Genomic DNA, 25,400 nt, shown 5'->3' on the forward strand with positions numbered 1-25,400 from the left:
GGCCAGGTCTCAGCCATGGAGAGTGACAGGGCTTCGTCCAAGAGCGGTTGGCTGTGTGGCCTTGCCGTTGTGCTTAGCCTGTGTGGGTCACACTCCCAGGAGAAGACCTGCTCCAAGTACCTGCCAGGGTCCGACCAGTCCTGCCCGGGACCTGTAGGGAGACAGGTGGCGACAGTGACTGAGATTCCAGAGGCGGGTCCTAGCCGTTCTCCCTCTGCACCAGATGGGGAGGGTGACAGCAGGAAAATGGCAAGGAAAGCCTTCTTTTCCCTACTGTCTCCCTGAAAAGCAGGTACAGAGGAAGAACCCCAGAGTCCCTCTGGAAGAGCAGGAGCAGCAAAAGTGACCTTATAGGGGCAGAGGTTGGAAAGGCGGGGGACAAGGATCCTTTGTGCTTCAGGCTGGGCTAGTAGCGCATCCTCTTTCATCGAGGGGATGGAGGGAGAGGCGAGGAGCCCATTCTGTCTCAGGCAACTGAGGGGGTAAGAAAGGAATGGGGATTTTCTTTCATCTCTTTCCTATTACGATGGTAATATATGACCCTTATAAAAAATTCACACAGGACAAAAATAGACAGTAGGAAGTGATAGTTCCCTGCAGCCTCACCCCCAGAGATAGCCACTGTTAATGCCATGGTATGTGGAGCATGACCGGCTCGGGCTCAGGGCCCCTGACCTCAGCCCCAGTGACGGATGTCTGTACTTGCTGATTCCCGTCACTCAGGGCTTGATGGCTTTGTGGCTGGAGTCCATGTATTAATACTTTTCATTGCCCCACCTCCCTGGATCTTATGTACTAAATGAGGCCTAGCCTAGCTTTCAGCAAGTTGACTTGCCCTTGGATGACTTAAAGAGTTAAGCCCAGGGTGGATGTTGGGTAAAGAAGGCAGGGGGGTGAGGATATTGATGCTTGCTGGTTTGTCTTTCTAGTAAATGTCTCCTCATGTCCCCAGACACCTCCTCGTGTCCCCAGACGCCTCCTTGTGTCCCTAGACACCACCTTGTGTCCCCAGACACCTCCTCATGCACACCCCATCAGTCTGTCTCTCAGCTCTCTTCTCTGCTCCTCGCCTTTCCTCCCTGCCCCTGCTCATCTTGAGAGCACAGAAACACACACACACCCTCTGGGCACGGCCCTCCACCCTCCTTGCTTGTTCTACCATATGTCCTGACCCAGCTTCCCAGGGGGAGGCCTCTCAGGTTTGGGAGGGAAACCAATAGCTAGGGCTCACTTTACGTAGGTTACCCAGGTTGTCGCCAGGAAAAGGCCAGCTGCATAGCCCATGATGGGCACCAAGAGGTTAGTCATGATGGATGCTTCCAAAAGGAGCCAACTGGAAATGCCCCTGGCAAGACTTTTTTTTTTAAGTTATAAGGTTTAAACCCACCAACATCATCAATTCCTTGCAGTGACTTAACTCTGGACATTTGAATATATGGGAACTTTCATACAAAAGATCTCCTACCCCTTTGTGTCCACGAGCAGCTCAGAGAGCTGGTGCTGTGGGGTGAGCAGCTGTCAGGGACTGAGGCGTGTGTGGTGCGGTACATGTCTGTGTGTGTGTGTGGTGCGGTACATGTGTGTGTGTGGTGTGGTACGTGTGTAGTGTGTGTGTGTGATGTGGTACGTGTGTAGTGTGTGTGTGGTGTGGTACGTGTGTAGTGTGTGTGGTGTGGTACGTGTGTAGTGTGTGCGTGGTATAATACATGTGTAGTGTGTGTGTGGTATAGTACATGTGTAGGGTGTGTGTGGTATAGTACGTGTGTGTGTGGTGTGGTACATGTGTAGTGTGTGTGTGTGGTGTGGTACATGTGTATGTGTGTGTGTGGTGTGGTACATGTGTAGTGTGTGCATGGTATAATACATGTGTAGTGTGTGTGTGGTATAGTACATGTGTAGGGTGTGTGTGGTATGGTACGTGTGTGTGGGGTATATGTGTAGTGTGTGTGTGTGGCGTGGTACATGTGTAGTGTGTGTGTGTGTGGTGTGGTACATGTGTAGTGTGTGCGTGGTATAATACATGTGTAGTGTGTGTGTGGTATAGTACATGTGTAGTGTGTGTGTGGTATAGTACATGTGTAGGGTGTGTGTGGTATGGTACATGTGTGTGTGTGTGTGTGTGGTACATGTGTAGTGTGTGTGTGTGTGGTGTGGTACATGTGTAGTGTGTGTGTGTGGTACATGTGTAGTGTGTGTGTGTGGTACATGTGTAGTGTGTGTGTGTGTGTGTGGTGTACATGTGTAGTGTGTGTGTGTGTGTGGTACATGTGTAGTGTATGTGTGTGTGGTGTGGTACATGTGTACTGTGTGTGTGGTGTGGTACATGTGTACTGTGTGCGTGGTATAATACATGTGTAGTGTGTGTGTGGTATAGTACACGTGTAGGGTGTGTGTGGTATGGTACGTGTGTAGTGTATGTGTGTGTGGTGTGGTACATGTGTACTGTGTGTGTGGTGTGGTACATGTGTACTGTGTGCGTGGTATAATACATGTGTAGTGTGTGTGTGGTATAGTACACGTGTAGGGTGTGTGTGGTATGGTACGTGTGTGTGTGTGTGTGTGTGGTGTGGTACATGTGTAGTGTGTGCGTGGTATAATACATGTGTAGTGTGTGTGTGGTATAGTACATGTGTAGGGTGTGTGTGGTATGGTACGTGTGTGTGGGGTACATGTGTAGTGTGTGTGTGTGGCGTGGTACATGTGTAGTGTGTGTGTGTGTATGGTGTACATGTGTAGTGTGTGTGTGTGGTACATGTGTAGTGTGTGTGTGTGTGGTGTGGTACATGTGTAGTGTGTGTGTGTGTGGTGTGGTACATGTGTATGTGTGTGTGTGTGGTGTGGTACATGTGTAGTGTGTGTGTGTGGTGTGGTACATGTGTATGTGTGTGTGTGGTGTGGTACATGTGTAGTGTGTGCGTGGTATAATACATGTGTAGTGTGTGTGTGGTATAGTACATGTGTAGGGTGTGTGTGGTATGGTACGTGTGTGTGGGGTACATGTGTAGTGTGTGTGTGTGGCGTGGTACATGTGTAGTGTGTGTGTGTGTATGGTGTACATGTGTAGTGTGTGTGTGTGGTACATGTGTAGTGTGTGTGTGTGTGGTGTGGTACATGTGTAGTGTGTGTGTGTGTGGTGTGGTACATGTGTAGTGTGTGCGTGGTATAATACATGTGTAGTGTGTGTGTGGTATAGTACATGTGTAGGGTGTGTGTGGTATGGTACATGTGTGTGTGTGTGTGTGTGTGTGTGGTACATGTGTAGTGTGTGTGTGTGTGTGTGTGTGTGGTGTGGTACATGTGTAGTGTGTGTGTGGTGTACATGTGTAGTGTGTGTGTGTGTGTGGTGTACATGTGTAGTGTGTGTGTGTGTGTGGTACATGTGTAGTGTATGTGTGTGTGGTGTGGTACATGTGTAGTGTATGTGTGTGTGGTGTGGTACATGTGTACTGTGTGTGTGGTGTGGTACATGTGTACTGTGTGCGTGGTATAATACATGTGTAGTGTGTGTGTGGTATAGTACATGTGTAGTGTGTGCGTGTGTGTATGTGTGTGTGTGGTGTGGTACATGTGTAGTGTGTGCGTGGTATAATACATGTGTAGTGTGTGTGTGGTATAGTACATGTGTAGGGTGTGTGTGGTATGGTACGTGTGTGTGTGTGTGTGTGTGGTACATGTGTTGTGTGTGTGTGTGTGGTACATGTGTAGTGTGTGTGTGTGTGGTGTGGTACATGTGTAGTGTGTGTGTATGTATGGTGTACATGTGTAGTGTGTGTGTGGTATAGTACATGTGTAGGGTGTGTGTGGTACATGTGTAGTGTGTGTGTGTGTGTGTTGTGTGGTACATATGTAGTGTGTGTGTGTGTATGGTGTACATGTGTAGTGTGTGCGTGTGTGTGGTACATGTGTAGTGTATGTGTGTGTGGTGTGGTACATGTGTAGTGTGTGTGTGGTATAATACATGTGTAGTGTGTGTGTGGTATAGTACATGTGTAGGGTGTGTGTGGTATGGTACGTGTGTGTGTGTGTGGTACATGTGTAGTGTGTGCGTGGTATAATACATGTGTACTGTGTGCGTGGTATAATACATGGGTAGTGTGTGTGTGGTATAGTACATGTGTAGGGTGTGTGTGGTATGGTACGTGTGTGTGTGTGTGTGTGGTACATGTGTAGTGTGTGTGTGTGTGGTGTGGTACATGTGTAGTGTGTGTGTGTGTGGTGTGGTACATGTGTAGTGTGTGTGTATGTATGGTGTACATGTGTAGTGTGTGTGTGGTATAGTACATGTGTAGGGTGTGTGTGGTATGGTACGTGTGTGTGTGTGTGGTACATGTGTAGTGTGTGTGTTGTGTGGTACATGTGTAGTGTGTGTGTGTGTATGGTGTACATGTGTAGTGTGTGCGTGTGTGTGGTACATGTGTAGTGTATGTGTGTGTGGTGTGGTACATGTGTAGTGTGTGCGTGGTATAATACATGTGTAGTGTGTGCGTGGTATGGTACATGTGTAGTGTGTGTGTGTGTGGTGTGGTACATGTGTAGTGTGTGTGTGGTGTGGTACATGTGTAGTGTGTGTGTGTGTGGTACATGTGTAGTGTGTGTGTGGTATAGTACATGTGTAGTGTACGTGTGGTATGGTACGTGTGTGTAGTGTGTGTGTGTAGTGTGTGTGTGTGTGTGTGTGTGTGGTACATGTGTAGTGTGTGTGTGTGGTGTGGTACATGTGTAGTGTGTGTGGTACATGTGTAGTGTGTGTGTGGTATAGTACATGTGTAGTGTGTGTGTGGTATGGTACGTGTGTGTAGTGTGTGTGTGTGTGTGGTGTGGTACATGCGTAGTGTGTGTGTGTGGTGTGTGTATACTCTAAGGGTCTTTGAGCCCTTCAGTAACCAATGTGATCACCTCCACTGGACTTCATTATGAAATAAAACTTGACTGGCTGGGTCTAGAATTCTGGGGAGTTTTTCCCTCAGAATTTCAAAGGCATGACTCCATATGGTGTCCAGTGTTGCTAGTGAGGACCTGATGCCGCTCTAATTTCTGAATGTGTTATATGGACCTGTGTCACCTCTGTGGAAGCCACTGGTCTCCTTTTTATACCTGGGGCTCTGAAACCTCAGTGCTCCCCATCACTAGGTCTTTCTCTGTTCACTGTGCTGAGTGCTGGTGGGCGCGTCTGTGCTGGCGCACTTGGCCTTCGGGAGAACTTGCTTGAATTTCTTTCATGGCTTCTTGCTCAGGTTCTCGCTGTGCTCACTGTGTCTGCTTTTTTTAATTAAAGGAGTTTATTTTTAGAGTGGTTTTAGGAAAGTACACAGAGCTCCTGTATATACCCCCACCCCCGCTCCTGCTGTAGTATCCTCTGTTACTAACATCTGTATTAACATTAGTGTGGTATGTGTATGATTGGTGAGCCAGTAGCAGTACATTGTTATTAATTACAGTCTCCTTCCTGGCTGCTTGTTCTTGGCTGAGTTACCTCACCACGGAGCTTTGACCTCCTGATCTGTAAAATCTCAGGCCTGTTGTGAGCTGGGCATGGAGGGGAGGTGAGAACCACCGCCCTCCGCATCCCTTTGTAAGGCATGATCGGTGCCTCCAGATGAGTGAGTGCTCTTTCCTTCCCTGGGCCTCTTGCTTACGGCCTCTTTATGCCGTCTTGTCTGCTTCTCCATCTTGCAGAGGCGTACCTGGCAGGGCTTTGGGTGAGTGAGGGAGTGAGTGGTGTGTGTGTGTGTGTTTATGCACTAGCCTTCCTGGCCCTGGGCTTCGGGGAGAGCTGTTCTTTCCAGGACTCACTGGTGGCTCAGAGCAGAGCTTAGGCTGTGACCAGTCAGAGGAGATGATGCAGACAGGGGAAAATGCGGTAGTTGTGTCCGTACCTGGGGCTTGGAGTTGTAAGGGATCCTCCCAGGCCTGTGGGAGCCTGTGGAGGTGGCTGTCATGACCCCCAGGGCGGGGAGGGGCTCTGGGAGGTCCCTGTGAGCGAAGCCCCGACACCCCCTTCTTTCTCACAGGTGGTACAAGCTGCACTCGAAGGCGGGCAAGAAGGAGAAGGAGCGCGGGGAGATCCAGGTGACCATCCAGTTCACGCGCAACAACCTCAGCGCCAGCATGTTCGACCTGTCTGTGAAGGACAAGCCACGGTCCCCCTTCAGTAAGATCAAGGACAAGATGAAAGGCAAGAAGAAGTATGACCTGGAGTCTGCCTCTGCCATCCTCCCCAGCAGCGCCCTGGAAGACCCCGAGCTGGGCAGCCTGGGCAAGATGGGCAAAGCCAAAGGCTTCTTCCTCCGCAACAAGCTGCGCAAGTCCTCGTTGACCCAGTCCAACACCTCGCTGGGCTCGGACAGCACTCTGTCCTCGGCCAGCGGGAGCCTGGCCTACCAGGGCCCCGGCGCCGAGCTGCTCACCCGCTCGCCCAGCCGCAGCAGCTGGCTGTCCTCAGAAGGGGGTGAGCGAGGGGAGTGGGGGGCGGGCTGGCCCCTCGGCTGTAGGGGAGGCCGGGGGGAGCAGGCATCTCACTCCACATGTGCTTCCTTTCCAGGCCGGGACTCTGCACAGTCCCCCAAGTTGCTCACCCACAAACGGACCTACAGTGACGAGGCCAGCCAGATGCGGGCGGCGCCTCCCCGGGCTCTTCTTGACCTTCAGGGCCATCTCGACGGGGCCTCGCGCTCCTCTCTCTGTGTCAACGGGAGCCACATATACAACGAGGAGCCCCCGGCGCCCCCACGGCATCGCAGTTCCATCTCGGGCCCGTTTCCACCCTCCAGCTCCCTGCACGCTGGCTCTTCCCGGCCCTCCGAGGAGGGGCCACGGTCTGCGGACGACTCCTGGGCCCGAGGCAGCCGCCGCCCCAGCATCTCTGAGGCAGCGCCTGGACAGGAGGAGCTGAGCTCACAGGCCAGAGTGTTGGCCGCAGGGGCCCGCCGCTCTGGAGAGGAGGAGGGGGCCCGGCCCTCAGAGGGGAGGCCGGTGCAGGTCGCCACCCCCATGGTGGCCTCCTCTGAGGCTGCGGTGGAGAAAGAGGGAGCTCGGAAGGAGGAGCGGAAGCCCCGGATGGGCCTTTTCCACCATCACCACCAGGGGCTGAGTCGGAGTGAGATGGGGCGCCGAGGCTCTCTGGGGGAGAAGGGGGGCCCCACTCTGGGAGCCTCCCCCCATCACTCATCCAGTGGGGAGGAAAAGGCCAAAAGTAGCTGGTTTGGCTTGAGAGAAGCCAAGGAACCATCCCAGAAACCCAGGTACGTCCTTGGCAAGACCAGTTTTGGTCCCTGGGAAAGATTCTGGGGTGTCTGCACTGAACCCCGGGGCAGGGAGGATGGCACAGATGGGGCCCGGGGGCAGGCTGCTGGGCTCTGGCTTTGCATGGTTAAGCGGGGGAACCCTGTCTCTCTAAGCCAAGGCTTGTTGTCTGCACATGGACACAGGTGAGTTGAAGGGCATGGTGCTCTTGGGCCCTGCCGGCCTCACTTCCTGAGTTGGCACATCTATCCTCTGAGGAGGGGGAGGAAGAGGACAGAAGCAGGGAAGGCCATTTGTAGGAATTGTTTGCTTCCCAACCTCTACCTCTTGCCTGCTGGCCTCAAGGTCATGAAGCTTTGCCAGGTAGAGAGGCAGGGACTGAGGACTCACTTGAGGCTTCCCCACCCTGTCTGAAGCTAGATGACTTCCCACCAGCTCTCCCAGCTGGCTCTCTGCTCTCTCTGAGGGATGGGAGTTGAGTAATGGATGTGCCCAGTCCTCCCCCATATACTCACCCTGGTTGCTCCCAGGGCTTGGCCAGAGGCTGTGGGCAGCTCCCCTGAAACCTGTGACCTATTCCGTGTCTTTGGAGACTCTTGGGGCCCTGGCCCCCTCTGGTGTCTCTTGGTCCTGGGGTAGGGCACGTGCTGATGGTAGCTGCTCTGTTTTGAATATGCTGAGTCCCACCCAGGAGAAGAATGCAGTCCTTCAGCCTAGGCCTGGGACAGAGCCCCCAGCCCCCACCTTAGTCCTTTGGCTTCCTCCTAAGTTGGAGCTGGTGGAGGTTGCTGGGTTGTCCAGCGGGGCTCAGGGAGGGGCTCTGGGCTTCGACCGGGAGCAGGTGTCCCGCCCTCCCAAGGGCTGGGGGTCAGCCCTGGACAGGTGCCTCTGCGACAGCCTCACCCAGTGTGGCAGGGCGGCTGTTACTGTTCTCTCAGCAAGGCCGCCCGTCCCCGTCAGTGGATATGTGGCCAGAGGTGGAGGGGGGAGATTGGGCACAGTGGTAAAGGGCTAAAAGGTAGGGTGGAGGGAAGGACCCTGAGCCTCTTCCCCAGCAGGGAGGCGTGGACTCCTGAAGTCCCGGTTCTTCTCTTTCCCTGTGAAATTCTGAGTGTGCTCAGGGGAGCAGGGAGAGAGATGCAGGGCCTTTTAGCTTCGAGCTCTGACCATCTCGCAGCTCTCTCTACAGCCTCAGAGATGAGTATGTGGGGCCATCAGTCTCTGGGTGATGTTTCCCCTACTTAGGAGCAGCCCTACTCACCGGAGCCCGGGGAACTGCTGGCTGCCTGCTGCCTAGGGGAAGGAGCGGGTGGGCCTTTCTCAGATGCCCAGGCTGAGCCAGTGGCCCCGTGACCACTAAGAGACTGTAGATGGTATTGTGGAGGGAGGGGCACAGACCACAGGCCAGTGCTGCTGTCCACGGGATGTCTCTGGGCCTTTTCCAGGGCAGGATGGATGAGGGGACATTTGTCTGTAAGGCAGTTTTTAGGCAAGTGCTGGGCGTTGGGCTCAGCGCTCTGCAAGCCGGGACTGAGTGATGTGGGGTGGTCCTTGCTGCTGCTTACTGTTTTCCTTCAGTTTCTCCGTGTCTTCTGATGGCCTTTCAGAGGCAGGAGAAGTTGGATGACTGATGATCATAAGGAAGCCGAGGTTTTTGTTCTCCTGGGGTTGAATTCCAAGCTCATGCTCTGCAGGCTGGAGGGCGGATGGGGCTTCCTGCCCTGCCTGGGGCCCGAGTGCTGACAGTGTGCGTCCAGGCAGGTGGGATGGGCGTGACCTGGACTTTGAGCCTTGTCAGTGTCCCTGGCCCAGTGTGCCTCGGAGGAGGGGGGCTGGCCTGGGAGAAACCACCTTTGGTGTCTGCTCAGAGGGCTTGGGGCTACTGAGGAGAGAATAAGAGGTGAGCAGGAAGAACTGGTGGCAGGAAGCCGTAAGTTGGACACCTAGAACTGGAGTGACTGAGTGTGGCCGCGAGACCCCCAGGAGAGCCTGTCTGCAGGCCCAGAGGTTTGGGTGCCTCTGCCCCGGGCGACCATTGAGGTGTGGGGTGTTCCTCACCAGGCAGGGCAGCGGCGCCCTCTAGTGCTCCCACTCGGCACTGAGCCCCCGGAGAGGCCGGAGGCAGGATGCGCTGTGCCAGGTGTCCAGAGAAAAGCTGTTGATGTTGAGGAAGGAGCCAGAGCACGAGAGGCCAGGAAGGTGGTCCTCCTGCCGCCCTGCCCTGCCCCTCGTCTGCCAGGTCCCGTGACTGTCACACTAGCCCCCACCCGCGTGTGTGTGTGTGTGTGCGTGTGTCGGGGGGAGTGGGTGGTTGAGATCTGGGCCACTGGGCTAGGCCCTGCTTACCAGCCCTGTTGTGGGCCATTCACCCTGGGCTGCAGCACAGGCTGCTTTAGTGTGTGTTTAGGATCGTCATGACCGTGTGTGTAAAACCCACCAGTGCCAAAACAAGTGGTTCCTGCGTCTGCCCCGTTCTGTCCCTGATCCTCTTAGAGTGGCCTCCTAGGGCCCCTCAGGCCCGGCCCCTCACTTCACACTGACCATGGATCTCTGTGCACAGTGGCAGATCAGGTGTTATATGAAAACTTTTTTTTTAAATTGAGGGTACTCATGGTCCAGCCTAGAGGCATGTGTATTGTGGTGGTCTTTAGTCTCTGCATCACCCCCAGCCCCTCACCAGGTGTGAACAGCGAGGTCTCTATGAACCTGGAGTGTGCGCTGGCTGCTGAGAGAACCTGGGGTCTCAGGGGCATTCTCGGTGAAAACGTGTGACTGTGGTGTGTGCCAGTGACTTAGAGGCAGTGTGGCCCTAAGTCCTGTTTGTGCCTGTTTTCCTGGCATCGTCCCCTTTACTGTATCAAAAATATTCTGGTTTGGAAGATAACTCTTACGGTGTCCCTGCTTGCAGCATACAGGCCCAGTGAAGGGATAGGGTGTCTTGTCACGTTTCCTGGACATCAGGGTACCTATTAGACAGATGCCAGGAGATGGGTCGTGGGGGCGCTGCCTGAAGGCATGTTGGCTGGGGTGGGAATGCCTGAAAGGCTGGCTTTGGCCTTTTCAGGGAGTGTCTGGGGGAGAGCCTTTGTGGATCTCCATGCCCCTTGGGACCGGTGCATGGAAATAGCAAGGACACACAGCTCGTCTCAGTTTGAGGGAGAGCTGTCCACCGGTGCAGCCTGGCCCCAGCTGCAGAGGCGTCCTCCTCACGCTGTAGCGAGTCACCCAGCGGCGGCTGTGTAAGAGGGGGCCTGTCAGAGTGAGCAGACGATTGCTATGTTAAGTGTTGGGTTCATCCAATTGCTGTAAGGTTGCTGAAGCAACACTAAGGCCCTGAAGTTTTATTCTCTCAGGCTGGAGGGGCAGAGACCCTTGGACTTCTGATTCCTTTCCCCAGCTTTTGGTCCTGGAGAGGATGAGACAGGATATGTTGACACCTCGGTGCTCGGTGGGGGCGGGAGGAGCAGGGCAGCAGTGTGCGGGGCTGGCACAGTGGGCCCTGTCCTCAGAGCATACCCTGCAACCACAGCCCCACACGGCAACGTGTCTGATCTGTGTCAGATGCAGTGGTAGGGAGGGGCGTTGTTTTTGTTTTTGGCCAGGCTGCGCAACTTGGGGGATCTTAGTTCCCTGACTAGATTGAACCTGGGCCCTCCGCAGCAAAAGCGTGGAGTCCTAACCACTGGACCGCAAAGGAATTCCAGGGAGGGGACTTTTTAGAGTGAGAACTTTCAGAATGTGCACCTGGTGTGGAGCAAGGGGAGGCATGAGGGCAGGGAGGACGTGTGACTGGGTGAGAGGGATGAACTGGTGAAGTGCTGGCTCTGGGGAGGCTGCTAGCTCAGCGTTGTACCTGGAGCTCCTTCCTCTAGGGAGAGCCATTTGCGGGTTCCATACCAACGGGCTCGTGAGCCCCTCTGGGGAGCCCGTGGAGGGAGGGTTTCCAGCCAAGCCTGGGGCTCCCAGCTCTTCCCCTGCCCTCTCCTGCCCTGTGGTTCTGACAGTCCACCAGATTGCTGCAAGACTGCACGGGTGAGTGGGGCCAGGCCGGGGCCGAGGGATGTGGAGTGAAGCTTGGGGCCGTTTAATGTTTGATGGAGCTGCTTCCGTCAGACCCCTCTGTCCACTTGTCATCAAGGGCACTTGTAAGAGATGGCTCAGCTTCTCTCAGCCCTGTTCCTGGGGGCCGAGTCCCGCAGCAGGGTTGCTAATCCGATGGTGGGGGTGGACTGAGGGCAGGGTCTTGACCACCTGGTGGTGGTACTTTGCTCTCTTGGCCCCTAAGGTAGACATTTCTGGAGGAAGGGAGAGGGGAACTCTGGGCCCAGGATCCTCCTTCTTTCAGTGTCTTTACCATGTCTTGACCGTAGAGGCAGAGCTGTTCTGGAAAGCCCAGGTGGGGTGGGAGAAGACAGGACTTTTTATGCCACCCCCAACCCTTTCCTCCCCACCTGCTGGGAGTTATTACAAGGCAAAAACAGGCTCAGGAGAGTCTCTGGAAGCTGGATTCTTAAGAGAAGCCCAGGGCTTGGGGTTTGACTGTGTCCTGCCTTTGAGACTTGGCTGATAGACTCCAGCCTGTCTGGGAGGCCCTCCTGTGCTGCTGGCTGAACTGGCCTCCTTCCCATCACCTGCCCCTGTGTCTGCAGACGAGCTGGCCCGACCTCTGCCCAGCTCCACGGGACTGCCTCCAGCTGGGCCCTGGCTCCCCAGAAGAGTCCTGGCTCCAGACTTCTGGGCCCCTTTCTGTACGTGCCTCTCCTACCCCATCCTTCCTCATGGCCTGACTGTTGAAGCCTGGCCTCTGTGACCTCAGAGTTCGCCCCCAGCATTTCCCCGTGGGAAGGAGCTGCTTGAGTGGAGAAGATGGATATACAGGAGCTCTTCAGGATGTTTCCATCTGGGTGGCAGGGATCGTGGAATGGGCGTCTTAAGGCTTGGGGGGATGGAAGATGGCACTCAAAATAGCAGGCGAGGCCACTGAGGTCTGGGTCTGACAGGTGGGCTGAGCTGCAAGGCATTGTCAGACTGCTGAAAATGGGGGTGTCAGGCCCCCCTTTCCCTGTGCTGTCGTTCTGGCCTTCTGTGTCCCAGAGAAGCCGAGAGCTCTCATTTTAGAGTCTGTCCCTTCCCATTCCCCTCAAGTCAGCTGCGTGCCGTAGATAAGGCATAAGTGCTCCCCGCAAGGAGACCCCGGAGGGGGCATCTGAAGGCCAGCAAGTGTCTTGGTTAATGTAAGTGTATCAGCAGGGAGTGGATTTCCCAGGGGAGCCAGGGATCTGTGTGGGGGACTCCAGGAGGCCCCTGGTGACATCTGGAGTTGCTGTTGCTGCCACCTCCCAGCCTTGATCTCCTCCGTGGGGTCACTTCCAAGTCTGACCCGCCAGTGTCCTTGGTGAGAGGCTGCCTGCTGGGTGCCGGGCCAGGTGGACGCCTGGCAGCAGACATCCTCAGCAGTGTCTCATCCTCTTTGGCTGGTTATGGTACCCCTCCCAGAAGTGAGAAGGCCACAGCAGAAGGTTCTGTCTGGTTGATACCGTGTTGTGTCTGATAACAGCCCCATCGTCACCTTCCATTTCCGCCAGGGCTCAGGAGGACCCAGGCTGTTTCAGGGGCAGAAGGTCAGGCATCGGCTGGGTGCTGTTAATCCTGACTTCGTCCAGCCACGTACCTGCGCCTGGGTTTTCTCTGGTTTGTCTATCCTGTCCCAACCAGCCAGTGTTTTCTTTTCTCAGTCCATAAAGAGATGTAAAGTGCTTTCTAGTTGGTTCTTCAGATGGCAGTCTCGCATTGAGTAGTTGTCAGCGTGGGCTCATAGCTGGGATCCCACCTGTAAAATGGGAGTTCTGCTCCTCGGGGTTGCTGTGAGGATCAGAGGAGCTCTGTCCAGCATCTTCGTCCTGGGGGGCTGCCCCATCATGTACATGCCGGGGCTTCCCTCTGTCCCCGGGCCCGCGCCCCTGGGCCCAGCGTGCAGCGCTGTGGCCCCTCGTCCCCAGGCAGGTGGGGGGCAGGCCATGGGGCTCAGCAGGGGCCTCTGCAGTCTTGGCATTAACCAGGAGGCTCACGGTTTTGTCTCCCTCCACAGCCTGGACGTGTCTCCTCAGGTAGAATCTGACCTGGCTGCGCTGCCTCACCACCACCCCTGCTCCCCCTGTGCTCCGGCCCCCCCCACTGCTCCCCTGCTAAGCACTAACCTTTGTGCAGCCTCCTCCCCTGCCGCTGCCGCTGCCGCCGCCACCCCCGAGGCCACCCCGTCTGGACTCTCGGGTCTCACCAACCCGTTCCTCACCTCCCTGCAGAGCAACCCTTTCTTCGAGGAACTCATAGCCGACATAGCACTAAACTCTCCTTCACCTGCTCCCTCTCTCCCCAGTGCCTCGAGGGCCAACCCCACCCCCCTGGCCTCCCCTGGGAAAGCCCCGCCTGAGTGGGACGACACCTTCAACATCTTTGCTGCCAGCAGGCTGCGTCCAGAGGCCAGGAGTGAGATCCTGGCCCCACCAGGAGCGGGGCTGGAGACGATTGGGCTGCAAGACCCAGGCCCCGGGGCCATGACAATGAAGGCAGCTGAGCCCCAGGGGGACCCTGGGGGAGGAGAAAGAGGTGGGAGCAGCATGTGGCCGGAGCCCAGAGTTCCTCTGGACTTGGGACTGGACTGTCCGAGCACGAGTGTGGCTGACCCACAGCCCCTTGGGTCAGAAGGGGCCTGTCTGCCCCCCTCGTCAGCCCAGCTGTACCTGGGAGCCTCAGCCTCCGGAGCAGACAGGGAGTTGCCAGCCCCAGGAGGGGAAGCAGGGCAGAGTCCGGCAGACAGCGCGACATCTCTCTTTAGCTCCCCAGAAGTGATCAGCGTGTGGGAGAGGCTGCCTGGCCGAGACGGCGCCCCTGAGGCCCACCAGGACGAGGCGACCTGCCGAGGTGGAAGCCAGCCCTTCCACGAGCTCGATACCGTGGACGACTCCTGGCCGTGGGATGTGGTCACCGTTTCTCCTGCGGCGGAGACTACCTCACCGGTCCTGCAGGGAGGGTCTTCTGATGAGCTGCCTCCTCCTCCCCAGATGCAGCCACGGCCACCAGAACCTGTGAGCCCCCAGAGGAGCGGGGGGCTGCCCCCCCTGGAGCCAGACTCAGAGCCCAAGCCCGAGTGGGAGTTAGACCAGGGGCTGCAGCCCCAGACACCGCCTCCCAAGCCACCGCGTCTCTTCACCCCCTCAGATTCCCAGGAGAAGGAGGCGGCGGCAGCGGAGGAAGAGAAGAAGGCAGAGGCGGTGGAGGAGGAGGAGGCGGTAGGGGGGCTGAGTCGCAGGGGGTCAGAGACGGGAGAAGAAGATGTCGTCCCAAGTGCACCCGTCGCTGGTCCCCAGGAGGCCGAGCCGGGGGAGGAGGCCCAGAAGCCCGAGCTGGAGTCTGACAGCCATTCCTCTGGAGCCGCGCAGGGTGGGCCAGGCCCAGAAGATCTAGCAGAGGATGCCAGCCCTCCCGTGGTGTCCGGGCCCTGCCTCTCTGTGCCCGCCAGCTGCCCTCAGGGCCCTGCCCCCACACCCCATTACTCAGAGAGCTTGGCTCTTCAGAGTCAGCAGATGTGGGAGACTCCAAAGAGAGAAGACCCTGAGGCCCAGAGCCAGGATCCAGTAGGAGAGGGGCCTGGGCTCCCGTCAGGCAGCCACCGACAGGCTGACTTATGGCTCTCAGAGGAGGATGCCTTGAACCCCTTCACGTCTCAGGGGAGCCAGGATCCCCCCAGCCTCCCATCCACATCCCCTCCAGGGTCCAGGGAATCTTCCATCCGCTCTGGTCCAGAAGAGCTGCCCACCCCCCCAGAACCTGCCTTCCCACCACCCTCTCTCCCACCCGGGGCCAGCCGCCGCCACGGGGGCCCCAGCCCTCCGTGTTCTCCCCTGCCTGGAGCCTGGACCTTGACCTCTTCCTCCCTACACCCCGGGGAGCCAGCCTCCCCCACTGGGAGCTCCCCCACCCCACTTGGGGAGGACCACGCTGCAGGCACCCCAGCCTCCCCGCTTGCGCTTCTGCCCTTGGAGACACGACCAGCTGAGGAGACACGACCAGCTGAGGAGCCACAGCCCAGTGCCAGGTGAGCAGCCACCGGAAAACACTCTCCAGGAGGAAAGGGGGTCGGGGTGGGCTAGGGCAGAGCGGCCCAAGGCCGGAGGTGTTCACATTCCCGCCTCAGCCCCTTCGGGGCTAGGTGAGGGGTTCCTTCACCCCAGAGCTCTGGAGACACGAGCCTTCCATGGTGCTGGCTCAGAGGCTGCTTCCTCTTGGCACCTTGGGCCATCAGGTGCCCCCCATAGGTCAGGAGTTGGGGGATGATGACGATAAGGTGAAGAGGGGAGGCATGGAATGGGGAGAATGATATGGGCCCGCAGGGGAGCCGAGATGAGAGCTTAGGTTCTCAGCCCAAGGGAAGCTGGGGCAGTTCAGCTTGTCAGATGGGGGCTGTGTCCTCCAAGGCAGGCCTGGGGGAGTAGGTTGTGAAGGCAGACTAGAGGGGAGGGGCTGGTACTGGGGTCAGACAGGAGAGCCAAAATACCTTTAGAGGACAAAAGAAAATCTAAGATGCTCCCTGTGTATGACCCCCAGAAAAAAGGTTTGCTTTTTTCTGACTCCCCAGGTGCCTCATTGGTTTGCATTTGTGCCTGTCATGGGGTGGTCCCAGTGTGCTTAGGACTGTGCTAAGAGGCAGTGGATGCCTCTGAGGCTGTGGTCACTGTGGCATTGGTCTGTCTGGGAGACTTACGAAGTCGGGACCTCACCAGGTGCCTGCAGAGGGGTGACCAGAGCTGAGTCCTGCAGAGATAGGTCACTGTAGGGAATGGTGCAGCAAAATTCAGAGGGAGTCTAGGACTCTGGGAGAGCTGAGTGAAGAGGTAGGGGTGGGTAGCAGGGGCACAGGCTCTAGCTCTGGCCTCTGGGAGGCCCCCAGCCCACCAGCTCATACCTTTGGTCATCCACATTCACTGAGTGTCCACTGAGTGTCTGCCACTGAACAGAGATGAAAGACACTACTCCTGCTGTATTCCCCAGGAGTTCCCAATCCAGACTGAAGACAGAAGTGAGCCAGGGAGGGGAGGCCCCAGAGGCCAGTGCCTACTGCTGAGAGGTGGGTGGGAAGGAGTCTGGGCTGCTCCCGATGGTGTTCCGGTGAGAGGTGGTGATGCTGGTCCCAGAGGTGGGAGAGAGGAGGTGATTACAGCTTCCTTGCTCTGATGACAGCATCCTCAGCTGGCGCTGCCACATTCCAGTACCACTTCTAATTATACTCACCACTTTCTGGAAGTTTTATTCTCTTCAGAGTTGGCATCATGTCTGTACTTGGCATGTTCCTTACATCATGATGTGAATGGGCCAAGTAAAGCTGTCCCATTTCTCAGATTAGGAAATGAAGTCTGTGAGAACTGTGGGGTCCAGGGTTGCTCAGACGTAGCGGACAAGCAGACCGAGGGCTCGGGACTCCAAGCCCCCATTCAGGGTGTTTCTCTGCCCCACTGTATTCCTCCCCTCCCTTGGCACAGCCGCCCGCTGGCCTGAGGGCTGCCTTTACATCCTCCTCCTCATGTGAACGCCTACATGGGCAGGACGGGCTGGATGTGTTCTTTTCCCTACTGTCTGCCCCCGCCTGGGCTCTCTGCCTCTCCTCCTGGGTTGACACTGAATCTGCAGCCCTGTCCTGAGTGCCAGAGCTGGCTTCTCTGGGGCTGGGTGGGCCTCCCTTCAGTGTAGTCAGGGCCTTGGACTAAGCCATTTTGCTTCCTCCCACTGAATAGTCCACATCCTCTGTGAAGTAAGTGAAAAGTTTGAGAGTTGCTCTAGAGGCAGGTGAGTCGATTTGGAGACTAGTGCCTGCACTTTGGGTACCTGTGACAGGTACCGGGAGCTGGGGAATCTCTGAGGAGGGTCACCCCAGTAAGCATGGGGGGGGATCAGGAAGGTTTCCTGGAAGAAATGGACCTTGCACAGCCTTGAAATATGAACAGGCGTTAGCAGGCCATCAGGCAGAGGGACAGTGTTCCAGACAGAGGAACAGCTTTTGTAAGAACCTGAAGGGGACAGAGAGCACGTTTTCCTCTGGCTGGAGTGACAGAGTGAGCAGGGGCAGGAGGACAGCTGGGGCTCGTTTGTGGTGGAGAGTGTGTTTTCTTACTTTGATAGGGGCTTCTCTGGTGGCTCAGTGGTAGAGAATCGGCCTGCAGTGCAGGACTGCAGGAGACCGGGGTTCAATCCCTGGGCTGGGAAGATCCCCTGGAGAAGGCCATGGGAACCCACTCCAGTGTTCTTTCCCGGAGAATCCCGTGGACACAGGAGCCTGGTGGGCTCCAGTCCATGGGGTCACAAAGAATCAGACTGAAGCGACTTGGCACACACACACTTTGATAGGGAGCTGCTGGGGAGGGAGACCGTCATCCACAGCGGGTGGGGGAGCGGTTGGAGGTGGGCACTTGGGTGTGGCTGGAAAAAGGCTTACCCAGTGCTGGCTTGGAGGGGAGGGGATAGTGTGGGAGAAGGCAGCAGAGCCTGATGTTTGTCAAGGCTGAAGCGGAAGGAGGGCGTTCAGCAGGCTTCCTAGGTTTCTGGTTGGAGCCATAAGAAGCTAATGGTGCCTGATAACTCTCTGCCGGGGAGCACAGGAAAGGGCAGCCAGGCTGGAGGCGAGTGTGGACCCTGAAGGAGCCAGTCTGCAACGGTCTACAGAGGTCTAGAGCTCAGGGCTGAAGTCTGGGCTGGAGATGGAGAGCAGGGGTTGGGGACAGAGCCGAGAGGCAGGCCCTCAACTGAGACTGGAAAGGTGTCAGGTGTCTGGAAACCAGACATAGGTTTTGGGTTTCCAACCAGAGAGAAGGAGCAGCCCAAAGGAAGAGTAAGTGAGCGGTGCGAGGGGAGGGCCACAGGTCAGTGAGAGAGAGCTGAGGGCTCGGCGGCCTCAGCAGGGACGCCTGTGACAGACCAGTGGGGGCCACTGTCCTCACGGGTTAGGAGTCGACGAAAGGTGGGAATTTACAGAGAGGATGCAGTCCGCATGCTCTGGAGAGGCTGGTGAGAAGGAAGAGGAGGTGGAGATGACTGAGGGGGATGGCTAGACAAGACAAGCTCAGACAAGCTCGAGGGGGTGTTTCTCAGGCCTGTAGAAATGCTGGTAGCCAGCAACTGGTAGAGTGAGGTAGGCCAGTGACCCAGCACCACAGGTTTGCCTGGCCTTTCCGGTTCTAGCACTAAAAGAGCTACATGCTGGGAATCCCCCTTCCTGGGAAAAAGTTGCAATAGAGAAGAGGAAGGAGCAGGGAGTTGGGTGGGTGGGGGTTCTGGGATTAAAGACTAAAGACTGGGATTAGGTCCAAAGAAGTCTGTAGGACCGCCTGGGCTGTCTCTGAAGAGGGAGGGGTCCGAGGGAGGGGGGTGGGGAGGGGCGGGTGTGGGAGGCGGAGAGCAGTGAGGGCCAGGGGCCGCCTGTGGCGAGCCCTGCAGGCCCCACAGAGGAGGTGGCCCCTTCTTCCTTGTGCCACGTGTGCTCCCCGTAACGCCACTGCCGCCTGTCTTCACAGTCCCCACCCTGTGAAGCCCCTCAGCACTGCCCCCGCGGAGGGGAGCCCTGACCGGAAGCAGTCACGCTCCAGTCTGAGCACGGCCTTGAGCAGCGGGCTGGAGAAGCTCAAGACAGTCACCTCCGGCAGCATTCAGCCTGTGGCGCCAGCCCCCCAGGTTGGCCAGACTGCAGACGCCAAGAGGCTGAAGGTGAGGTCCAGCAGGGTGCCTGGGGTTTCAGACCAGACGTGTGGCGCTCTGAAGAGATGCCAGGCGTCTCGAGGTTTGGGGGCGGGGGAGGCGTGCCAGGCAGGCTGGAGCAAGAAGCAGGCCTGGCCCCTGGCCCCACTTGGCCAGAGCCTTGAAGCCAGTTAGGCTGTCCCTGGCGTTGGGGACAGAGGCAGCTCCGAGGGCCGGGGTTGGGAAACGGGGCTGTGGGTGGGGAGGCGGGTGGCACCGAGGCTGTTCTGCCCACACTCCCTCCGTCTGGCCTCAGGACTCCGGTGTGCTGGACCAGTCGGCCAAATACTACCACCTGACCCACGACGAGCTCATCGGCCTGCTCCTGCAGCGGGAGCGGGAGCTGAGCCAGCGGGACGAGCACGTGCAGGAGCTGGAGAGCTACATCGACCGGCTGCTGGTGCGGATCATGGAGAGCTCGCCTACGCTGCTGCAGATCCCCCCCGCCCCCCCCAAGTAGCCCCTTCACCCCCATTCCCGGAGGGTTGGCACAGACCTGCGGTCCCACAGGGCTACTCCCTCCCTCCCTCCCGCTGAACTAAGTCCCACCCTGTTGCCCCGTCTCCTCCCTCAGCTGGGGCTGCTGGAAAGGGGGCCGTGTGGACTCCCATTGGCACCGTCAAGTACTGTGGACGACCTGTGTGTCTTTGGGAGCTCTGGGTCTTTCCCACCTGCCTGTTTTCATACCCCTTAGCTATGGGGGCTCCAGGGAATCGGCAAAGAATTTAGCCCTCAAGATGAAACCAGGGTGAGCTCCAATTTGATGTGGTACCTGGGACATGCTTTATTACCCCATTTCTTCCACAGCTAAACCCTTGTCCTCTCCACCTCCCTCCAGCCTATGGAGGGCTCCTAGTATTATTGGGGCTGTGGCAGGGACCAAGCTGCCCAGTTGTCTGTGAGTTGTGGGCAACCAGGGTACCTACTCTACAGCCTCACATCCATTCCCCAGGGAGCAGGGAGCCTCATGGTCTAGTCTTTCTCTGCCATGTCCAAGTCTGCTTGTTTCATGAGCGAGTGCAGCATGGATGGAGGGAGAAGACGGAGGCCACTCCCCGCCCTCCTCTTCTGACTTTTGCATCGAGTGAGTGTCACGTGTGAATGTGTGGAGAGCTGGGGCCAGAGTTGGGAAAGAGCCTCCTCACTCATCTCCAGGCTTTGGGTTGCTTATGTTTGGGGATCAAGCCTCCAGCTCTGTTCTCGTTGCCTGTCTTGATACCAAAACCCTGCTAGTGCAGGGTTTGAACTTTTGGAAACCAATTAAAATGTGCCTTTTGTGGGTGGGGTCAAAAGCCTCTGGATGTAGACCTCTCCCCCTAATTGGTGTTCCCCTTTCCTCCTGTTGAGCACATGGGGTTGGATCTCTTGGGAGCCTGGGAGTGGGAAAGGAGGGTAGGGCAGTGCTGCTGCACGCTCTGCCCCTTGCCGTAGAATTGATTCCAGCTAAGGGTCTGGCCAAGCTGCTGCTGCTCCCTCAACCCCCTTGCCATCTCCTCCACCTCCCCAGTTGAGGAGGGTCTTAGGATAAAAACCACATTCTGGAAATGGGAGGTCCCACCCTGCCTATAAACTTAGGAAAAAGCCTCTCCTGCCCTACCATTCATCCACTAGCTGCTGACCAGCCTGTCCCTTCTGCCCCATGTCCTTGCCTGGCTTCACTGCAGTGCACTTTGAAACAAAGTGTCTACCCTTTGACACAGCCTCTGGTTTGCTTGCAGAAGACATGACAGACTTCCCCATGGCATCTGCAGGGAAATCTTTGGTGGCTGGGGGCACTCTGCCTTAGCAAACACTGTGGGGTGAGAAGGTGCTGAAGGGGGATACTTCTGGCCCACTGAAAATGTGAGAGCTCCTCTGTGGCCACCTCTTCATGAGACAGCCTGTGGAGTCACTTGGAAAGCCACGGGAAGGGATGTGCTGTCTGGGTGATGTCTTCCTTCCACCAGGATGAAGCAGAGGCGCCCCACACATGGGGGAAAGCCCCTGTCATGTCATCTACCTTAAGAATCACTTGCCAAAGCCCCTGTCATGTCATCGACCTTAAGAATCACACACATGAGGCGTGTCCATGGGTGCTCAAGACTTTGGTCATGTTTAGGGGGTCACTGAGGGTGTCACACCAGGAGGAGGGGGATTACTTCTCCACTCGATGTTCCTCTGGGTTCTATTTAGTCCCAGTCCTGACCCCGGTCTTCCACTTAGCCTTGGTTGTGGGCTTCCAAAATGCCCAGGGCAGAGGTCTCTTTAAAACAGTTTTGGGTTGAAGCCCAGGGTTCTTGTGGCTGTTTCTGCTCCTTGGCGCAACTTGGAGGAGAGCTGCAGGTGAAGTGGGCAGGGAGCAGGCACAGTACTGCTTTAGCTGTTTGTCTTCCTAGTTGTAAGCCTGTTTATAAAGAGCTTGTTCTTCATGTTTTGAGCACTTTATGATGAATAAAAAATTAACATACTGTAGGTGGCTCTGTTGTGTTACTGTTGATAGGCATATGAAGAGGCTTCTTCAGGAAGAAAGCAGCCTTTGATCATGATGATGGGGTTCTCAGATGATACTGCCCCTGACCTCAGGGGCAGCAGCACAGTGTTGCCCAGTGGGCTGGGCTGAGTCTTTTCTCATCCCCAGGTTACCCATACTTGTTGAGTAATGTGGGAAATACAGAGGGATTTCAAGACTTGATTCCTACTCTCAAGTCATTTAGTCTAGTAGGGAAGGATGAGATACAGATCCAAGATACAAGTGGTTCTTCATGGCCAGCTAGACTCTCCAGAGCTTGTGGTTTAACATGGATGAGGAACTGACTGCTACAGATCATGCAGTGTCCAGAAGGCATGAGCCAACCCTGCACTTCACCATAAGCCTGAGGAGACTCAAAGTTGGTCAGCGGGGAAGGAAGTTCCCAAGGTCAAAACCAAACATTTCTACTGCCCTCTTGGGCCAAACAGGCAGCTCTCCCTCTGTCCTTCCCATAGTCCTCCCCTGGTCTGGCTCACTGACCAGATAATTCAGCTGGGAATCTGCTAGTCTGTTCTGCACGAGTGTGTTTATTATCCCTGCTGGTGCCTTGCTCTACAGTTGGTGGTACTCTTGCTTAAGGGAAAGTCCTTGTACCTGATGGTTGTTAAGCATTTCTGAAACTCCCCTTCCCCATCCCAGTTCTCTTTCTGCCCTGGAATTGGACCCAGAAGAGCTCTTCTGTTGGCCAGAGGAAGAGAAGGCCGCCAGGCTCTTAAGCCCCTGCTGCTTTAACTCTTAGAGCAACAGGATATTTGAGTCTCTGCTTGAGCCCTCTCAGCACTGAGGACTTGGCAATGAATCCCAAAGTCACAACTCCTGCCCTGTGGACCTCACAGAAGAAAAGGCAGATACCCCAAACCATAAATAATTATAAATGCAAGGGCTGCGAAAGGAAAGTGCCGGCTGACAGGAACATGTAAGATTTTGCCCAAGCAGGTCGAGGATCGGGAAACGCAATATTTAGGCTGAAGCCATAAAGAGCCTGTGTTAGGCGAAGGCCAAAAGTTAGTATCTTTTGGGTCCATGGTGACGAGCGCCCGGAATGCTCCAGGAGCTGAATCAGGGTGACTGGAGAGCAAGAGCCAAGGGACAGCGTGGCGACCGAAGGACCTGCATGAAGATTCTGCAGTGCGATTCTTCGTAAAAAGCTTTCCAAGATTTCCCTACTACGTCTGGAGTCCTTGCCCATCTGGTCCAAGGGTCGGACCCATATCAGTAGTGTCCTCTGGGTTGCAGCTCCAGGGGCAACGCCCACTGCTTCAACTCAAAATTCTAGGGGCAGTACGAGCGAGGGGTCGCCCGACTGACCCCTTTTGAGACCTTAAGAGACGTACACGCGCCCTCTTCTCGGACTGCCGACGCCTGCAAAATTAGCGGCGGGAACCCAGACCCAGTCTGAGTCATTGGAACTCTCCGCAGTCTAGGGTTGTCAAGCTCCGAGACAAGAAAAACTACACTCCCCACAACCCTTTGCGCCTTCGGCTTGCTGCGGTAGCTTATGGCCAATCGGGACAGGCAGCTGTGGCGGGGGCCGAGGAGGGACATTTTAAAAGGGCCGGAGATTGCAGGCGTCAGTGGCCATGGCGGATACAGCGACTACAGCATCGGCGGCGGCGGCTAGTGCCGCTAATGCCTCGACCGATGCACCGCCTTTCCAGCTGGGCAAACCCCGCTTCCAGCAGGTGAGGACCGGGCTGTGGCTTGAGGGTCGGTGGGTGGCACAGGCAGGGCGAGCAAACTCCTCTCCAAAAGCCTCTTTAGCCCTAGGGTCTCCGACCCGCGGCCACCAGGGAGCCTGCAGCTACTGCCTGGTGGACCTCGGCCACAGTCACCTTTTTCCCATTGGTCAGCGGGGTGGGCGAGGGCTGATATCTTGGCTCCCTATTGGCCATCGGCGCCGTCATTCCCCAGCCGCCCGCGCCCTCCAGCTCTTCCTGCCAGAGTCGCTCTGTGATTGGACACTGCCCGCCGCGGCCGGGGATCCTAGCCCGGGGATCCGAGCTGCTGCTTCAGGGTCGCTTGGGCAGTGCAGCCGCCCACTCCAGGCGGAAAGTTCGAATCCGGCCCTGGGTGAAAAGTTGGCGTGGTCGAGATGCCTTCTAACTTTTCCCCCGGTTGGTTACCCACATTCTTTTCGAGCTGCCCAGCTCCCAGCTCTCCACCCCAAGCTAGGTCCGCGGTGGGGATGGGTTAGGATCGCCTGCCGAGGGGTGCCCGCCGCCTGGCGACCCCTGTCCTCTCCGCTGATGCAGCGAGTCAGCCGGCAGGTGCCCTGTCGGGGATGGAGTAGGATGTGTGGGGAGAGCCAGGGTGCAGAGGAAACGCTGTGTCATCCCCGGAGCTCGGAGGGTCCGCGTCCCCGGGAGCTTACCCCAGCCCCCTAACCCGCTGCGACCTCCACGAAGCGCTCGTCTCTGTCTGACCCTATATGGCTCTTCGGAGCACGGTGACAGTCGTCCTTTTCCTTCGGACCCTCCTGTCCACCCGACAGGGTCTCTCTTCCTGTCCGTCGGCCCAGGAGAGAGAGTCCGCAGTTCAGACTTACTGCCCGGGCAAGAGCCTGGGAGGGACCGTTCCTACACCGCAAACCCGGGTCTCTGCTGCCTCCAGCGCTGAGGAAATGGACTTTGCTAAGAAAAGGGGCAAAGAGACTTGGCTAAAGTGAATAAGGCTTGCCTGGGGTTGGGGGGCGGGGGGAGCGCCACGGAGGTGGATGGAAAGAAGTTTGCAGGAAGAAAGAAAGTTGTACCAATGTCGGTGCGATGGTTGATTGGTTGGTTATTATCATGTTGGTGGGAGAGGGACTGGTTCCAGCAAAGCGATGCACTGAGCTTTGCTAATTAAGGAGCTGCGCTTTTGAGCCTTCTGAGAAAATATCCTCACTGTTTTTAAACAAGACTTTAATTCCTTTAAAAAATAAACCATCTCAGCATGCAAGTATCTAAGGCGAGACTGATGTCATCCTGCCAGTGCAAGGTGCTGCCTGGGATGGCCTGTCGGGGTGTTTGTGCTTGGACTTGAGTGACCCTTCATTAGCTGACCCCCTCCCCACTCCCCAACCCCACATTCTACTAGTTCTTCAAGACTCAGGCCCACCTCCTCTTAAACACTTCCTCCCTTCTTTCCCTTATCTCCTGATGGGACCCCTCCTGCCCAGCTCTTTGGCTGCCCCAAGTGGGATCCTCGTAAGTCAGCCTTTACTGCAGTCTGCCCTGTGGTCCTCTAATATCCCCACTCTGTGTGATTACTGGGTCCCCTCAACACTGGTGAACACACTCTGGGAGGAGGGGCCGCTCTTGCAGTTCCGCTTGTCTCCATCCTACCCTGAGCTGGGGCTCAGCACATAGTAATGTGCTGAATTAATGTATGGGTTCATTTTTTGCCCAGAAACTGTCCTGGGACAGTCACACACAGATATTTGAGAACCTCCTAGTGGCTCCAAATGACGGAGCCCATTGCTGTTAAATCACTGCTGGAGATGTCAACGCGTACTTGAGGCTACTCTGTCGAGGCAGCCACTGCTGGTACCTCTTTTTGGCACCACTCCTGAGGGCAGCAAGTGTTCGCTGTATTTGCTTTTGAAGCAGCTCTCCTCCAGCCTAGTGACCTGTGTAAAGCACAGTGCATGTGATATTCATTCATGTTAAGGAACCTGTCTTTCCTCCAGTTCTGCCCCTCCCACACGACTCCCTGGTTGTGCAAGCAGCCCAAACTGCCACCAAGTTGATTGCAAGAAACCCGGAGTCCCCTGTGTACTTGCCTTCCTCTCCTTCACCCTCTAAAGACAAACAGGATTTTCCTCTCATATAGCTCTTAGATCCACTTATCTCCACTGCTGGAATCCTAGACTGAGCTCCCATTCACTGAT

General features: G+C 56.4%; 2 protein-coding genes across 9 annotated transcripts in view; both read left to right on the forward strand.

Annotated features, from left to right (window-relative positions):
• RAB11FIP5 (RAB11 family interacting protein 5) overlaps window positions 1-21,474 on the forward strand; it is a 42,862-nt gene extending 21,388 nt beyond the window's left edge. The window contains exons 2-6 of one of the 4 annotated variants that reach the window (XM_020883336.2): window positions 6,012-6,448; window positions 6,542-7,241; window positions 13,331-15,337; window positions 18,804-18,993; window positions 19,280-21,474. In XM_020883336.2, the coding sequence (XP_020738995.2) occupies window positions 6,012-6,448; window positions 6,542-7,241; window positions 13,331-15,337; window positions 18,804-18,993; window positions 19,280-19,483 (3,538 nt within the window). In that variant the 3' untranslated portion in view covers window positions 19,484-21,474. The remainder of the gene's footprint in view (window positions 1-6,011; window positions 6,449-6,541; window positions 7,242-13,330; window positions 15,338-18,803; window positions 18,994-19,279) is intronic. The other 3 variants (XM_020883337.2, XM_020883341.2, XM_020883343.2) reach the window with 3 other exon arrangements.
• Window positions 21,475-22,997: 1,523 nt separating this feature from the next.
• The window catches only part of SFXN5 (sideroflexin 5), a 123,921-nt gene continuing 121,518 nt past the window's right edge, over window positions 22,998-25,400 (forward strand). For 2 of the 5 annotated variants that reach the window (XM_070476313.1, XM_020883347.2), the window contains exon 1: window positions 23,048-23,214. In XM_070476313.1, the coding sequence (XP_070332414.1) occupies window positions 23,113-23,214 (102 nt within the window). In that variant the 5' untranslated portion in view covers window positions 23,048-23,112. Of the gene's footprint in view, window positions 23,215-23,443; window positions 23,647-25,400 lie in introns of those variants that run through there. The other 3 variants (XM_070476322.1, XM_020883346.2, XM_070476318.1) reach the window with 3 other exon arrangements.

Source organism: Odocoileus virginianus, chromosome 2 (assembly GCF_023699985.2).
Source record: "Odocoileus virginianus isolate 20LAN1187 ecotype Illinois chromosome 2, Ovbor_1.2, whole genome shotgun sequence".
Taxonomy (NCBI): Eukaryota; Metazoa; Chordata; class Mammalia; order Artiodactyla; family Cervidae; genus Odocoileus; species Odocoileus virginianus.